At 39.7% G+C, this 15,165-nt stretch overlaps 1 protein-coding gene across 2 annotated transcripts in view; it reads right to left on the bottom strand.

The window, feature by feature from the left end:
• The window catches only part of SLC35F5 (solute carrier family 35 member F5), a 30,229-nt gene extending 17,813 nt beyond the window's left edge, over positions 1-12,416 (bottom strand). The window contains exons 1-7 of one of the 2 annotated variants that reach the window (XM_032114204.1): positions 12,356-12,416; positions 9,189-9,259; positions 7,513-7,591; positions 4,572-4,713; positions 3,400-3,543; positions 1,458-1,520; positions 211-292 (exon numbers count right to left, since the gene is read on the bottom strand). In XM_032114204.1, the coding sequence (XP_031970095.1) occupies positions 211-292; positions 1,458-1,520; positions 3,400-3,543; positions 4,572-4,706 (424 nt within the window). In that variant the 5' untranslated portion in view covers positions 4,707-4,713; positions 7,513-7,591; positions 9,189-9,259; positions 12,356-12,416. Of the gene's footprint in view, positions 1-210; positions 293-1,457; positions 1,521-3,399; positions 3,544-4,571; positions 4,714-7,512; positions 7,592-9,188; positions 9,260-10,882; positions 11,789-12,355 lie in introns of those variants that run through there. The other variant, XM_032114205.1, reaches the window with a different exon arrangement.
• Between the last annotated feature and the right edge of the window lie 2,749 nt (positions 12,417-15,165).

Below are 15,165 nucleotides of genomic sequence, written 5' to 3'. Positions count from 1 at the left end.
TCTACCTGAAAGTAAATACATGAGACTGCAATTCATGCAAGAAGAGATTTTTAGAAAGGCGAAAAAAGAAAAAAAAAAAAAAAAAAAAAAGGGGGTGGGGGGGAAGGGGAAGCAAGACCTGCAACATAACAGCAGTTACACTAAACAAAGAGAAAAGTAACTCCTTCACCAAAGAACTAACATTACAGCATTCCGAAAGTCTTTACTCACTTTTCTCTGCATCACTACTATTACTGCCATTTTTTTCAGTTGGCAAATCATGAAACTTTACAGGAACATATAAAGGTTCACTCTGCAATGAATCAGTATAAGTAAAAATACAGTTAAGCAGGATATTTAAATTACAAGCAGTAGAACTTATTTAGCGAATTAGAAAACTAAATAAAGATTGGTGAATAGTAAGAGAATCAAACTTAAAGTGGTTCTGCATATAGACTTGTCAAAACCCATGTATAAAGTATAGAGCATATTAGACATATTGGGAAAACACAGTACTAAAAGAGAACTGTGCTCTTTTGCATGTATCCTCATGAATACAAAACTTATGGCCAGAAAATTCACACCTAGTGATTTAAAATTACAACGTAAGTGATCAATATCACAGATATTTCAATAGAACTATAGCTTCTGTCCAAATTATAAACTAGAAACATGAAATATAGAACATGTATACAAAAATTAATGCACTCATTTTCTCCCCATGAGCCTAAAAGCCCTCATTTTCTTCCCTAGGTCTAAACATCAAAAAACTTTGGGAAACATGTACAATACATAAAGCACTTAGAAGTATTTCAAGCAATTAAAACTTCTGCTAACAAGACAACTTTTAAGGTGCTTGTTTAGATTAAATTAATTAACTGTAAGAGTGAAGTAATGAAAAAGATCTGGTAGTTGGATTTACATTAGGCTTGTTTAGGACTAGAATTTTGGTGGACGTTTAAATTAACACAAAATTGCCCAGGTTTCTAGAGTCACATCAACTTAATGAATTGAGCAGGCTAACAAGATTTTATTCTTAAGCACAGAGAGATAAAATTGAAAATCCCCTAAAAATTAAATGAAGAATGCATCTGAAAAAAAGTCTCTTCAAGTAATTCTGTATAAAATATCCATACAGTAATTTGCCAATACTCAGTTGTTTCCCCCGCTCTATTAGAGATGGTGTTGAGTTGAATATGTAAAGGTTTCCTTCGTGCAAGACAGTATTTCTTTGACAAATGACTACAGAAACATTCAAGTAAGTGCTTTATTGAGCTGAGAATCCATATTTCTTATAATTAGCAATACTATTATGTGCAGTACTTATTAGTAACATATAAGCATATAAGTTACCAATCCCCTTTGCCAAAAACTAATACATTTAAGACGGCCATATTTTATAAACAGTAAGTCAGGATGATTGTGCCATGTTATTGTAAATGACAAAAACATTGACCTTCATAAATTAGGGCACTTACCAGAGAACTGTTTACAGTGGTGTCTGTTGTACAAGCAGCAAAATAACCTTCAGCATCTGCAAACTAATTACAGAAATTTTAATGTAATAAACTACCAAGGCAAAGTTATTAATAACTGAAATTTTTGAAGAGTAAGATTTTTATTACTTTTTCCATAATTCTGTCACAATTCCCTCTCTCCCCTCAGCCCTTCTCCCCAATACCAAGAGGGCTTACAAGTTCAGTAAATAATTTCAGTACTTTCTTGTACCTCTTGAAGAACCCCACTGAATTCAACTACCCAGGTATGAATGCAGAATGAGACTCTTAGATACAGAAAACCTGCAAAATTCAGTCTTAGGGACACATTCTCCACTAAATTATCGTGCAACTGTTAACAAGCTGCTTCTTTCTTCATTTTATTGAGGCAAAATTCCTCTCCCTCTTCCTTTCTGCACCTTACCAAACCCCTATTTCCTGAGCTGCAGCTTGCTGTTCTACCATGATGGTAGCAAATCTATTAAAGCCTCTAATGTGGAAGAGAACTTAAAAATAAGGTGTGTTTATCCAAGCAATCATTAAAATAAAACCATATAAATGGACATGTTTTCCAGATTAATAAACACAAGACATTTTAAAGGTGCTTGCAATAATTATAGAGTTGAATATTAAACTACATTCCTTGAGGGGAAGGAAACTTCTAACTGCACATTACAGTCCTGTCTGCACTGTTCTTTTGAAAAGGAAAAATAATGGCATTCCAGTAGCAGTGTCATGAGTACCACATACAACATGTGACAGACTGGGCATTCTTACTCATTGCATTCCAGTTCATATTTCATTACTGTCAGCAAAGAAACTAAGTTCTGTTTATTGCCAAATTATCTTGTGATGATTCTGAACGTCAAGTCTAATGTGCTATATAAGGCACAGACACTTGGTATTAAAAGCTCATTCAACAAATATTATATCAAGATATCAGCTAACTCTAAATGCTCTATGTGTTTAACTCAAGAATTTAAAAGAAAGAAATTTTTTTAGTTGTTGTGTTTTGTCTTTTTTTAATAAAAGTAATTTGTATAAAAGTCATGTAACACTTTAAATATGTTATGCCTACAACTGTCACTATCAGTGAAGTCTAACATATCCAGAAAATCTGAAATCAGGTCCTTTCACACAAGCTGTTTTCTATAAAGACATGTTGATTAACAGCATGTTCTTGGATCTCATTTTCTGTTCTTTTAATGTGAGATTAGTATCAGGCCAAATGCCTTACTGCTTCCTGAGTGCTGCTGTTCAGCATTTTGAAACACTGGCACAGAACAACTGCTCTTCCCAGCATCTCTTGGAAAAAAACCCAGTATTTCTGTCATATAACAATAATTTTACGTTCTAGCACAAACTATGCCTAACTCTGGAATGGGCATCAGAAGGTCACTCATGCACAAAAGCTATAAAAAACAGTATTAACAGTAACAAAAACATAATTCTACCACCCTTACTAAATGTAACTTTAAACCCCTCAAAACAGTTAGCAAACAGTTGTGCCAGAGACTAAAAAAGTCAGTGCTAAAAATCAATTACAAAGTCCAAGTTCTGACTCCATTGGTTACAGATGTTGGGGGAGGTAAAGGGAACCAAGAGCCAACAGTGGTGGGGTTCACAAGCTCTTGTTAAGAGGAACCATCCCCTGTAACTGCCCAGGATACAATACCAGGCTGCTTGGGCCAATGGTCTGGCCCAGCAGAGCATTTCTTACAACTCCTGACACATCTCATGCTGCTTTCTCTTGCCTCATCCTTTCACATGACAACTGTTACAGCTGCTATGTCTTCCTGCGCCATGACTCAGTTTATACCTCAAAATACATAAACTCTGCTCTTCTCTAGGGTCTGTTTTAAGGGGTTTTATGCTGTAAAAACTTAAACAAATATCACAACATCTATAGAGTTATAATACTTACAAAAGCTGCATGCCTTCCACGAAACCCACGAGTGCACTGTTGCCTCCATGGTTTCCAAACAATAAATCCCAAGAGGTATAGAACAAACATGGATGTTTTTGCAAATGTACTGAAAAAGGGTTTGTTGTACCTTGTAAAAACATACTGTGGAAAGAAAATAATTGCAGTATCCAAAATTACCAAATAGGTAAGAATTCACAAAATGAATGAACAGGTGTTAAGTATATAGTCCAGTCTGGTTCCCAGAATAACAGAGCTGTGAGTACTGACATGGATGACCAAAGGAACCAACTGGCCCTACCTGTTCTAGGGAACCCTCTCCCAAACTATCTCTGGTGCCAACAAAAAGAAGCCTTTTTGCAAGATACAATGCCACAGGAGGAAAGCTACTTATTACTGGCATCTCACCAAGCAACATATTTATATGCTACTGTAATGTAGCAATGAAAATACATTTACATACAAATATATTCTAAATTAAAGACCACTTTTATAAGCAATAACATTAATCATAAATTAGAGAAGATTACTTTGGCTAAATAACATTTAGGTCTCAGAAGTGACTCCACCAGCTTATTGCAAAAAATGTTTTATTAATATCACATGATAAGCACAAACACTTGTATGTGCTTAGTTTCAAAACTGATATAGAACATGCCTTAATGACAGTTCAGAAAACTGAATTTAAGAATTTGCTAAAAATTCAATTTCCATTGCTAAAGCTCTGTTTTAAGTTCTAAAACTTAGTATGAAATAAACACCACAACAGTTTCAATATGGTGAATATATGAACTAAATGCAATTACAGGGCTTAAACTCCATGACCTAAGTCCTTTCATCCTGGACTTCAGGATGTTTTGAACTATAATGCACCACATCACTCAGCCTTCCATGTTACAGCTCATTTACTATTTTTTGGGAACCATAAGGGCATTATTTTAATCAATATGGCAATAAACAAAATGAACTCCCTGACTACAGTACATAGTTATGAGCTTATGCTCTTTAAAGTCATCAGTAACACCTTCAGTCTCAAAAGAAACAGGCACTGAGTTGAGCTTATCTGTAACTTTACGTGGATTCAGGCTGGTGAAACACTGAGTGCTTGATAACCATGCTTCTGTTGCATCCTTCTCTTTTATTTTCCCTTTAAGATGTCGAACAACACTTACAGAAGTGAGTTCTGAAGAGGCCACCCAGATCACGTCAACCAGGAGGAGAATGACAATTCCTAGAGCCATTCGCCTGCGCTGAGTGGATGAACTGCTCTGGGAGCTCATCCGGTTCATGATAAAAACCCACACCATTTGGAACCTGGGCAAAAGAGACACAGAAATAAAACACAGAAGATTACAGTGACATACAAAAAAATAAGCAGTGGGGGCAACTGTTTCATATATATAAACAGGACTTAATATGCAAGGACGCACATAGGCCTGCTTGTTAAAAAGCAGATCTTTGACAGATCTGGCAGGAAATTTTCAGAGATATTAGGGACAATTAGAAAATAAATCTTGACTTTGCAACAATTTATCAACTGCTTTAGCACTGAAATAAGCAAAAGTAGGTAAAACACAATGCCTTTTTGGAATTTGTGCTGCAAGTTCTGCAAAATTTGAAACCACTATATTTTGGTAAATTCAGATACCTGACAGTATAAATTAGATTGATGTGTTGTGACAAATGTCAGAAATGCGTTTAAACTTAGAGGCATTCAACAAACATTTCTGAAGACATAGGAAAACATTTGGGTAAATCACAAACCCTTATAACAAGAGGTGATTCAAGCAAAAAAAAAAGAATAATTGTAAACTTTAAAAAGCAGACTACACATGCAGTTGAATTAAAAAACAATCATACAGTTATTTGGCAATTTATGAAATACAAGCGTGAACCAATTCTAGGGAAAATCTATCAAAAATCCACTAATGTTACAAGGGAATTCAGATTTGTGACACAGCTTTACAGCTGCCCATTGGATGGCCTAAATTTAGGAAAAGTTTCAATTATATTACTAAAAAGCTTCAAACTCAAGTGACAGAGACTGATGACTCATTCACTGCTCTACTTGTACCAGAATCCTTTACAAACTCTCTAATGAATGTCAGTAAGACATGTATGTGTTATTTCTATGATTGACATTAGCTTATTTATGTCTATATTTTAAGAACCAATTTATCAAGAGTTCAATAACTACAGATGGCATAGCATACCATAAACTCAAACACTACCTCTGAGAGAACTGCTCAAAGAACTGCAATCCAAGCCACCTTTACAGACCAGCTTCTGACTTTCACAGTAAATAGAGGTCATCTGATTTGCTAATATGTTTTGGCAAATTTAAATTGAACTTTGTTTTTTCCACGTGTGAACATACAAACACTTGCTTTCTTCTCATTATTTACATTTCTTCTCATTATTAATGAAAGAGACAGTGCAACAATGCTCTCAGTGAGTGAGGAAGGTACATTTCTTTTTCCCAGAGTAGCCTGTTCTTCCAATTAATGATTTAAATGCCCAGATATGCACAAGTGCTTGGAGATCACAGCACTGTTTCCTGCTTTGACTCATATTTCTATGCAGTCTCTGCCATGTTCAAATCTTGACGCTTTTTCCTCCATTTCTTAAAGAGCTTCTTTCAAAAGAAAAATGAACAGGCAGAGTTCCTGAAGTATAATTATACCACTAGATCTATGCTGATATATTCCATGTGTGGGCATCAGTTCTGGATAATTACTCTGCTTTTCTGATAAAATGGTGGGACTGACAAAAGAAAGCAGAAATCTGTAAGTATGGAGGGGCAAAATTATGAAAGACTCAGCAAGGAATTACAGTTTTTACTTGATACAGAATAAAGGAGAAAACATTTGTTCTCAAAGAGAGAACAAATAAGTATATTATCTTAAACTCAAATAAATTAACATAAAGCTTATAAAGGTTTTTTCAGTTTTTATTAATTGGTTTAACAGATACTATGTATTATACTCTACAAACTCTGCCTTCATTTTATTATGACTAATAGCCTACAAACCATTACATGAAGTTATATTATATACAGCCTAAAAATTGCTCTTGTGTTTGCATAAGATGCAGCTAACATGGAAGCTGGGCATAGAAGAGCTCCAAACAAACTGGAAGGAAGAAATCTCATTCCTGTCAGGCTACAGCACAAAACATGGACAGTGGGAAAGTATCCTAGAAATGAAAGCACTGCAGCCTTCCACCAGTTCTGTGCTGCAGGCAGGAGGGGAGAGGTAGCTGCGGAGACAGGAGGGAAAGGCAGCAGCCCAATCAACTGGACATCTCCACATCAGAGGCTCCCTCACACCTACAGCTGTGCTGTTCTCACCACAAGCTGCTTCAAAGCACACTCTGTGAACAGAGATCGTGCACAGACAACATTCACCTTCTGCAGCTGCTTAATCTTGTACTCAGCTTGTCTGTATTAGGCTTGAACAAATCCCTTGCTTTAAAATCCCTCAATGGGAGCAAAGTAAAGGATGACAGACTATCCACCACTTCTTAGATAAGAGGTTACACATAAAGTTATTCACAGTCTATGTACATTTTACACCATTTCTTCTGTACCTTTGATAAGTAGATGTTAAAATTCTAAATAAAGAGCCCATAATTATGCCTTGAAGTTGAAATTTTTTATATGTTACAATAAGAGCAGCTATTACTTTCTCATCTGACTACCAAGTATCTGTTTAACAATTCTGTGTGCCTAATATAGTGCTTTGCTCAATCCTTCCCTAACAAGGCAAAAAGCTTAACAAGAAAGGGTAACTACAAAGTGCAGCACCATCACCTTCAAGCTAATAGCTGACTAAAAAAGTTGCAAAGCAGCAATACTAAAATGCCTACAACATTCTGCAGAAATCCAAAAGCCTACTGAAACCTGAATACTAAGTTTTAGGACAGAATTAAAACCCAGTAAAACATCACACAAAATGCAAAGACAGATTGAAACTACTATTTTGGAAAGTTTTAAACAGACACATTATCCCCACTTATTAACAGTACTCGTGAACTTGCAATGAAATACAATTCCCTACTGTTATGTTCATTATAGAAATGAACACAAAAGAGTATTTACTTTTCTCATATTACCTTCCACAATAACTGTAAAAAAGAAACAAAAGTGGTGACTAACAAACTTCACACTTCATGTCAAAGTGAAGACAGCCTCCTAAAAAAAAACAAACAAAAAAAAAGCAGTGTGAAACACGTGCATAGGTATATTAAGCATTTATCTGTGCAAAATACTGTCTAAAATTTCAAGTTCCACAAGTGTCTTCTGCAGCTCAAGTCCTAAGTGTTGGGGACATACAGATCTAGAATCTTAAGAATCAGTCTGCATAAAAAATGCCAACAAGACAGCCCTGAAATGCAAGAAAACATGATCCTTTACTACTTTTGATATTACAAAGAACATGATCCCTTCCTTATAAATTGTCTATAAGAGATCTACATGAGGAACAAGAACCTGATGATGTTAAGTTCTGATTTTTTAAGCTATGCACAGAAAGGCACTATTTATTAAGTGTACATTCCTAAGCAAAGTATTTAAACATTAGAACTAGAAAGGTAATGGAAGAACATATTGGCTTGTTGGTCTTAAAATAATCTAGAAAGATAAGGCACCTCCATGTTATGTCTTGGGGAAGCCCAGTATCACTCCTAAAATGGATACAGCATTATTACTGTATTAAAACAAAACACCACCTTACCTGAAACTTTTTTTTTAAATTTTTAAACTCAGATCATATAGACACATTCAATAAAATTCACTTTAAAAGTGTTATATAGGAAAAGAAACATTATACAAAATAGAGCCATAAGTTTTATTGCCTGGAAGTGCTGGAATTTTTATTATTATTATTATTATTATTCATGTGAAATGTTTCTAAACTCTGTTTTAGGGATATCCTGAATCAACAGGAGTCACACACTATGCTAATGAGTCTCAAATTAGTGTCCCAAACAGAAGTAGCAGCAAGGGCAGAACTAAATACTTACCCAATATCTTGCTCTTAATCACCTGCCAAGCACGGCTGAGAGTTTGTAAACTGTTAACATGGGGCAATAGCTAAATTCATGCTTTTCACCTATGAGGTTAAGAGGCAGCCCATAAGGATAGGCCCTACAAGCCTGCAGTTCAGCCCCCACTGAACTCAACATTTACACACAGCAAGTTCAAACCTTTTCCACAGTTTACCAAATGGCCATAACTGCTTAAAACAAACACACAAACAAACTGGAAGACACATTTTCTAAGACACAAGTATGTGATTACCTAACTTCTACTCCACAAAGCCAATGCTCAGTGTAGACCCTGAATACCAAGGCAGTAAGTCACAGAACATTGTGAGTTGGAAGGGGCCTACAAGGATGCTAAAGTCCAACTCCTAAGTGAATGGCCCAGGGATTGAAGCCACAACCTTGGTATTATTATTGTAGGGCTTGACCCTTACAAAACATTTAATTTCTCAAGTGCACAAAATTATTATAAATTTAAGTCACCAGAAGACAGAGAGGCTGAAATAGGAATGATGGTTTAAAAGTAAATACCTTATTCTACTCTATTAAGAGAGCAGAAACTTCAGCATGTTTGCCTTTTGTTTCCATTATGAGGAAAGAAATATGCTTTCCACATGGTGTAACTTTAAACACAGCAACTCAAATCTGACATTTAAAGGAATATTCATTAAAAGGCATTTCTTAATATCATTATAATTTTCAGCAAATAGCACAGAGACCTTTTAAAGTCTCTAAAATTTATTTACCATTCCAACAGTCTTAGAGTTGGTGCTGTCATCTTGTAGAACCATTTTCCAGCCAGTTACATGAAGATCTTCTGAAAAATAAACATTAAAAATTTTCTTGTCGTGACACTGTACTTTGATTTTAAAATGTTGCAGTACCCTAGATCACGTAAGAAGAGTCACCACTGTAATTTATGATAAAAAGATATAAGAAGTGGTCTCCCCCTTTGTGGTCTACAGTGCATGCTCACACAGCTGACTGCACTAAAGCCAACAGGCCCAGCAGCCTGTCCAACCCTGCTGTTCTTAACATGCAACAGGCAGCTTCTGAGGGCAGGAGATATAACTGCAACATTGATACTTCATGTGCATTCCTATTTGGACAGCATCAAATGTTTCTTTGTGCAGATTATTTCCACATTAAAAGTTCCACCCAAAAAGAGAAAATCACATGAAATTCACAAAATTTCACTGCACTGACAATTAGGGAAAAGAATATTATAGGCCAAAGAATTGCCAAATCATTGCAAAACAAAAGTATTGCTGTTCTGACTGTTCTAGGAGGAAAACACATAGCTTGTCTCTCCCCTCCACCACCAAGGAATAGAAAAAAAGTACATAACAAGAATGACAGAAGACACAGAACAGCAGCTCAGTCACAGACCATGGTGCAAGTCAACTGGAAATTCTTCCTTGTATTTACTCAATACGATTTCATGTGCAATTTGAAAGACAACATATCAAGATAAGGCTTGCAAGCAAAATAAATGGGTTTAGTTTTTCCAGTTATACCAGCTGCTCCAACAATACAAGTTCTGGGATACAACCTCCTCCCCCTTTTAACATGTTCTGTCATCAGGTGACTCTTGTTTCATATTGGATAGCTTTTAGAGACACTGCTTTCACTTTAACCAGAAGAAAAAAGCTGAAAGCAAAATGATTTCTATTTATATGTCAAAATCTGTAAGCATACATTAAAGCAAGATTAACACAATTTTGACCTCCACTCAACCTCCAAAGGGTACCACGAGACGAGAGCAAAGCCAAGAATGGTCAGGAAAGATGGAAACGTGAGCCTTATGCAACAAGATTATTTTATTCACCACAGCCCTGTCATTTTTACTCAAAGAAAGTCTCCTGTAGGATCTGTAGAACATAGTGAAGCAAAAGATCCAAAAAAGCAACCAAATTTTCCATGCCAGTACTGAGTTTTGCAAGTAGAGATCACTGTTCCCATCTAAACAAGAAGTTACACAAGACCAAAGTTTGCTCAGAAAACACGTTAATTTTATTACCAAAATTGGAGAATTTAGCTTAACATAAAGATATGTTTTAGGAATCTGGTGGTATGTAACAGTCATGCTATCAAACTGTCATGGCACAGCTGGATCTGGGTATCTAAGGAATAAAAAGAACATGGATGTTGGAATGTTTTCATGAATGAAATTGAAGTTTCCTATTCAGCACTTAAAATTAATAAAGCAACGTTTCAAACAAATTTTCCTATATAGAACTAGCGCAGAGTATTCATCTCTTTTATACTTCAGAGTCCTTACCAGCCACCAGCCTGTGCAAGCACACAGTTCTCAGTAATTCCTACAGCACCCCCACCAAGCCTGTGACCCTGCTGGACTTGAAGTCTGACTGCGATGAGCTAGAAACACCCAAGTTTCAGGTCTGCAGAGTGAAAGTTGACAAGCAGAACAGACGCTGACCTCCTTGTTACTCTTGTCCAGGAACATTAGGAGAAAAAACTCCATGTCAAGCTGCCAAGGCCTCTCTAAGCTTCACCACGTACAGAGCAATCTGTCAGCCACCAGTAGCTCCACATTTAACATCAGCTAAGGATTACAAATGACATCCATTTCACATGCTGCAGATCTAATCTTGTCTAGTGCAAGGACTAAACATATCGTGCTTTGTCACAGGATATAAAGACACAGATCCCTGATAAGAACCAGCACAGCAGCTTTCAGCGAGACACCCTGGCAGCTGAAAGCTGAGCCTTCCAGGCAAGGTAGAAATCGGCAAAATCACCGCACTCAGAGTGAATGGGGGTCTCCTCCCTGACGATAGATATCTTTGGGGAAAAGTAGCAGGAACAAAGGAAATGAGAAGGAAATGAGTAAGTCTCCTTAATGCACTCAGGGAAAAGGGGATGTCTAAGAAGAAAGATATATGGCTCAAGCCCTGGGGATCTTGGAGGGTAAAAAATGAGTGTGCTCGCACCTAAAAAAATGGAAACTGCAGGAGGAAAGGGAGCTGCAGCCCAAGCAGGGGAAACATGGACCCTCCCCCAGACTCCCGGCGAGGCAGGACAGTGGTGCCAGGTCAGAATCACTGAATCAATTAGGTGGGAAAAGAGCTCTGAGATCATCGAACATAACCCATGACCAAACACCACCCCGCCAACCAGACCACGTCACAGGCTTTCCTTAAACACCGCCAGGGATGGTAACTTCACCACCACCCTGGGCAACCCATTCCAATATTTAATCATCCCTTCTGCAAAGAAATTCTTCCAAATGTCCAACCTGAACCTCCCTTGGCGCAGCTAACACTGCCTCCTCTTGTCCTGTCACTGCTGCCTGAGAGCTCGACCCCCACCTGGCTCCTGTCAGGGAGTTGTGGAGAGCGGTAAGGTCCCCCCAGAGCCTCCTTTTCTTCAGGCTAAACTCCCTCAGCTCCCTCAGACACTGCTTATAGGACTCGTGCCCCACACCGTTCAGCAGCTCCGCTGCCCTTCTCCGGCCACGCTCCAGTGCCCCAGTGCCTTTCCTGTAGTGAGTGCACAAAACAGGACACGGCACTCGAGGCGTGGCCTCACCAGCGCCGAGCACAGGGGCACAATCACTTCCCTGGTCGCCTGCCCGCACTATTGCTGGTACAGGCTCGCTCTGGGGAGAGAGGAACCCCTCCACGCACCCCCAGCCCGGTCAGGGGACTGCCCCCGAGGCGTGGAGCGGAGAGCGCGTTCCCCACACCGCTGTCAGGGGCGGACGGGGCCGAGGGGCGGCGGGACACGGGGCACTCGCACACCCCCAGCCCGGGCGGGCACGGTCGCCCCGCCCGCGCGAAGGGACAAAGTTCCCTCCTAGGCCCGGCCCCGCTCAGCCCTGCGGGGCCTCTCGCCCGCGGCACCCCCGGCGGCGGCAGGACCCGCCCGGCCCCGGCCCCGCTCCCGGTACCTCAGACCGCGCCGGGCCCGGCGCCCCCCGCGCTCCGTCCGGCGGCGGCACCGCCCGCCCGCGCCGGCCACCCACAATCCATCCCAGAGCCGGCGAGCGACCGCCCCACCCGCCCCGCCCGCGGGCCGGCCCCATCGACCTGCTCGGCCAGCAGCTCCACACCCCTGTCCTTCCACCCGCCCCCCGCCGGGCGGCAGAAGAGGCGGCGGGGGGACATCCCTGTCCCCATCCCTGTCCCCATCCCTGTCCCCATCCCTGTCACCATCGCCAGCGCCGTCTCCATCCCCATCCACATCCCTGTCCCCATCCCTGTCACCATCGCCAGCGCCGTCTCCATCCCCATCCATATCCCTGTCTCCACCACTGTCATCATCACCATCCCTATGCCCATCCCTATCCCCGTCCCCGTCCCCATCACTGTCCCCATCCCCTTCTGCGTCCCCACCACCATCCCTATCCTCATCCCTATCCCCGTCCCCAATGCCATCACCGACCCCATTCCTAGCAGCGTTCCCATCACCACCCTCACCCCCATCTCCATGCCGTTCCCGTCCTCGTGCTCATCCCCATGCCCGTCCCGTCTGCAGCCAAAGGCTGCGCTGCCGGTGCCCGCTCCGTGTCCCGCCGGGAAGCCCCGCTCTGCCGCCGGACTCGCTCCCGGGTCCTGCCCGGGGGTGCCGCCCTGACCGGCGGAACGGGGCGCGGAGTCACCGCTCCGTAGCCACCGCGGGGAAGCGCCAGAGCGGGCTGGCAACCCCGAGCTCCTGCAGGTCCCAGGATCATTCGGGGCTATCCCGCCGCGGCTCCTGGGAGCGGAGCTGGCAGCGGGAGAAGCACCGGCTGTTCCAAGGAGATTTACCATCCCTAACGAGGGAATGGGTAGAACAGCTCTGATGGAGCAGGGCTTCCTCCGGAGACACGGGCATTTATACGGGCTTGTCCAAAACTGTAAGACAAGCAAGTCAAAAAAACCCAAACCAAACCAAACCAAAACAAAAAAACCCAACCCCAAAAAAAAAAAAAAAAAAAACAAACCACAACCAACTAAAATATGGAGGAACAGAAACGGCAGAGGAAGAGAGCACGGTGTGAAGAACTAGAGATACAGAAGTGGGATGGAGCTTGAAGCCAGCCTGTTAAAAAAAAAAAAAAAAAAGGAAGAAGAAAAACCAAAGTGAGCAAGACCCTTGAGAAACGTCCTAAAATGCAGTGAGGTGGTGGAAACTTAGTTTCATAGTTACCATAATCTTTACACGCTCTGATACAAAATCTCACAGGACCTGAAAGTAATGGCAACTAATTAAATTTTTGAATAGATGTCTGCTTCGCTATCAACACTCTTTTAAGACCATAAAAAAGTGATATTGCGTAGATATGCAAGCTAAATTAAATCAAAATTTTGAGATGTATAAGTTAGTGACTAACAAGCTGCAAAAGGAAATACTAGACAAAGTCTATCAAATATATTGAATAAAATGAACTATTATAGGCTTAGATAAAATCGCAAAATCAGATTCTGGTCTTCTTTGGTTTGGTTTTGCAGTCTGTGTTAGTAATCTCTGTAGTCAGTGTTGATTAATATTTAAGAACTAAGCTCACAATACCAACCTGAAGATAACCAATGTTGTATGTCACATCTTGCAGATTATTCAGTATTCACCTGCTAACAGAAATAAAGCTTTTTCCAAAATTTAACTGTTACATATTTTGGAAATTTTACAGCGAAAACTGCTAGGAAACAAGAGTAAGCAATGTATACATGAGTAAAAAGGTAAATTATGTTTAATTGTTATTAGGTGATACATATGATATAGCTGTGAAATTACTTTAAATGCTACTCACACTTACAAACTGTTGAAATCAAATATTGTATTTCACCCTTCTTACAAGTTAGTGATTGAAAATATCCATTCCCTCTCACATAAAAATGTGATGTCTTATAATCATATATCTGGGTGAGTTTTGCTGTTGGGCTTGAGTTATTTCCTGTAGATAAACAAAAGTTACTTCTTAAAAAAACCCCCAAATTCTAAGAACTTTTAGTCTGAAACTGGTTTGGGCTTTTTTGTGAGCCTGAATTTCTTAGTACAGCTGTATTTTAATTTGCATATAGCAGCACTAAGAGATGTCCAACAAGTTTGATGCCCCATAAAACTGGTTGTTAGAAGCTGTAAGATACAATCCCTACCCTGAAGCATTATAGCATAAATGGCGCAAGGACATGCAGTGAATTATGCTCTTGGTTCAAACTGTCCTTTTTTGATGTACTCTGAGTACACATTATAAATGCTGTATTGATTTGTTGTTCTCCGGGCCTCACCATCACTATTGGCCTTTCAGCCAAAATTGCCAAAATGTGCAATATAGTGCTTTTACATGAAATTTTGACTTTACAACTTTGTAAAAGAGATTTGACATTAAATGAATTTCTTAGCCAAAGCTTCAGGAAAATAGCAGTCCTCTTGAAATGGTGCATTCTGTGAAATTCAGAGGAGCTGAAAATTATATAAAATGTAACTGCAAAAACACGTGTGTATCTCACAGCATCTAATTTTCTTGGGTCTTGCAGATCTTTATTTAGTATTTATACAGAGACTCAGTAAACTTACATGGTTTATCCAAGGTCACTCAGTTCAACAGCAGCAAAACCTGAAGAGAAAACCAAAGAGTTATGACTCCAGTACTCTGACAGAGAAACTGCATATAAGACTTTCCTCTAGCTAATAGTGCTTTTACTAAATAATATATTGGAAAATATTATGCATAATTTATATTAAAATTGGGTGAATGTTTTATATTAAAAAAAAAAA

The sequence above is a fragment of the Corvus moneduloides genome, chromosome 7 (assembly GCF_009650955.1).
Source record: "Corvus moneduloides isolate bCorMon1 chromosome 7, bCorMon1.pri, whole genome shotgun sequence".
In the NCBI taxonomy this organism is placed as follows: Eukaryota; Metazoa; Chordata; class Aves; order Passeriformes; family Corvidae; genus Corvus; species Corvus moneduloides.
The sequence above is the reverse complement of the archived record's forward strand: the minus strand, read 5'-3'. Positions and strand labels throughout refer to the sequence as shown.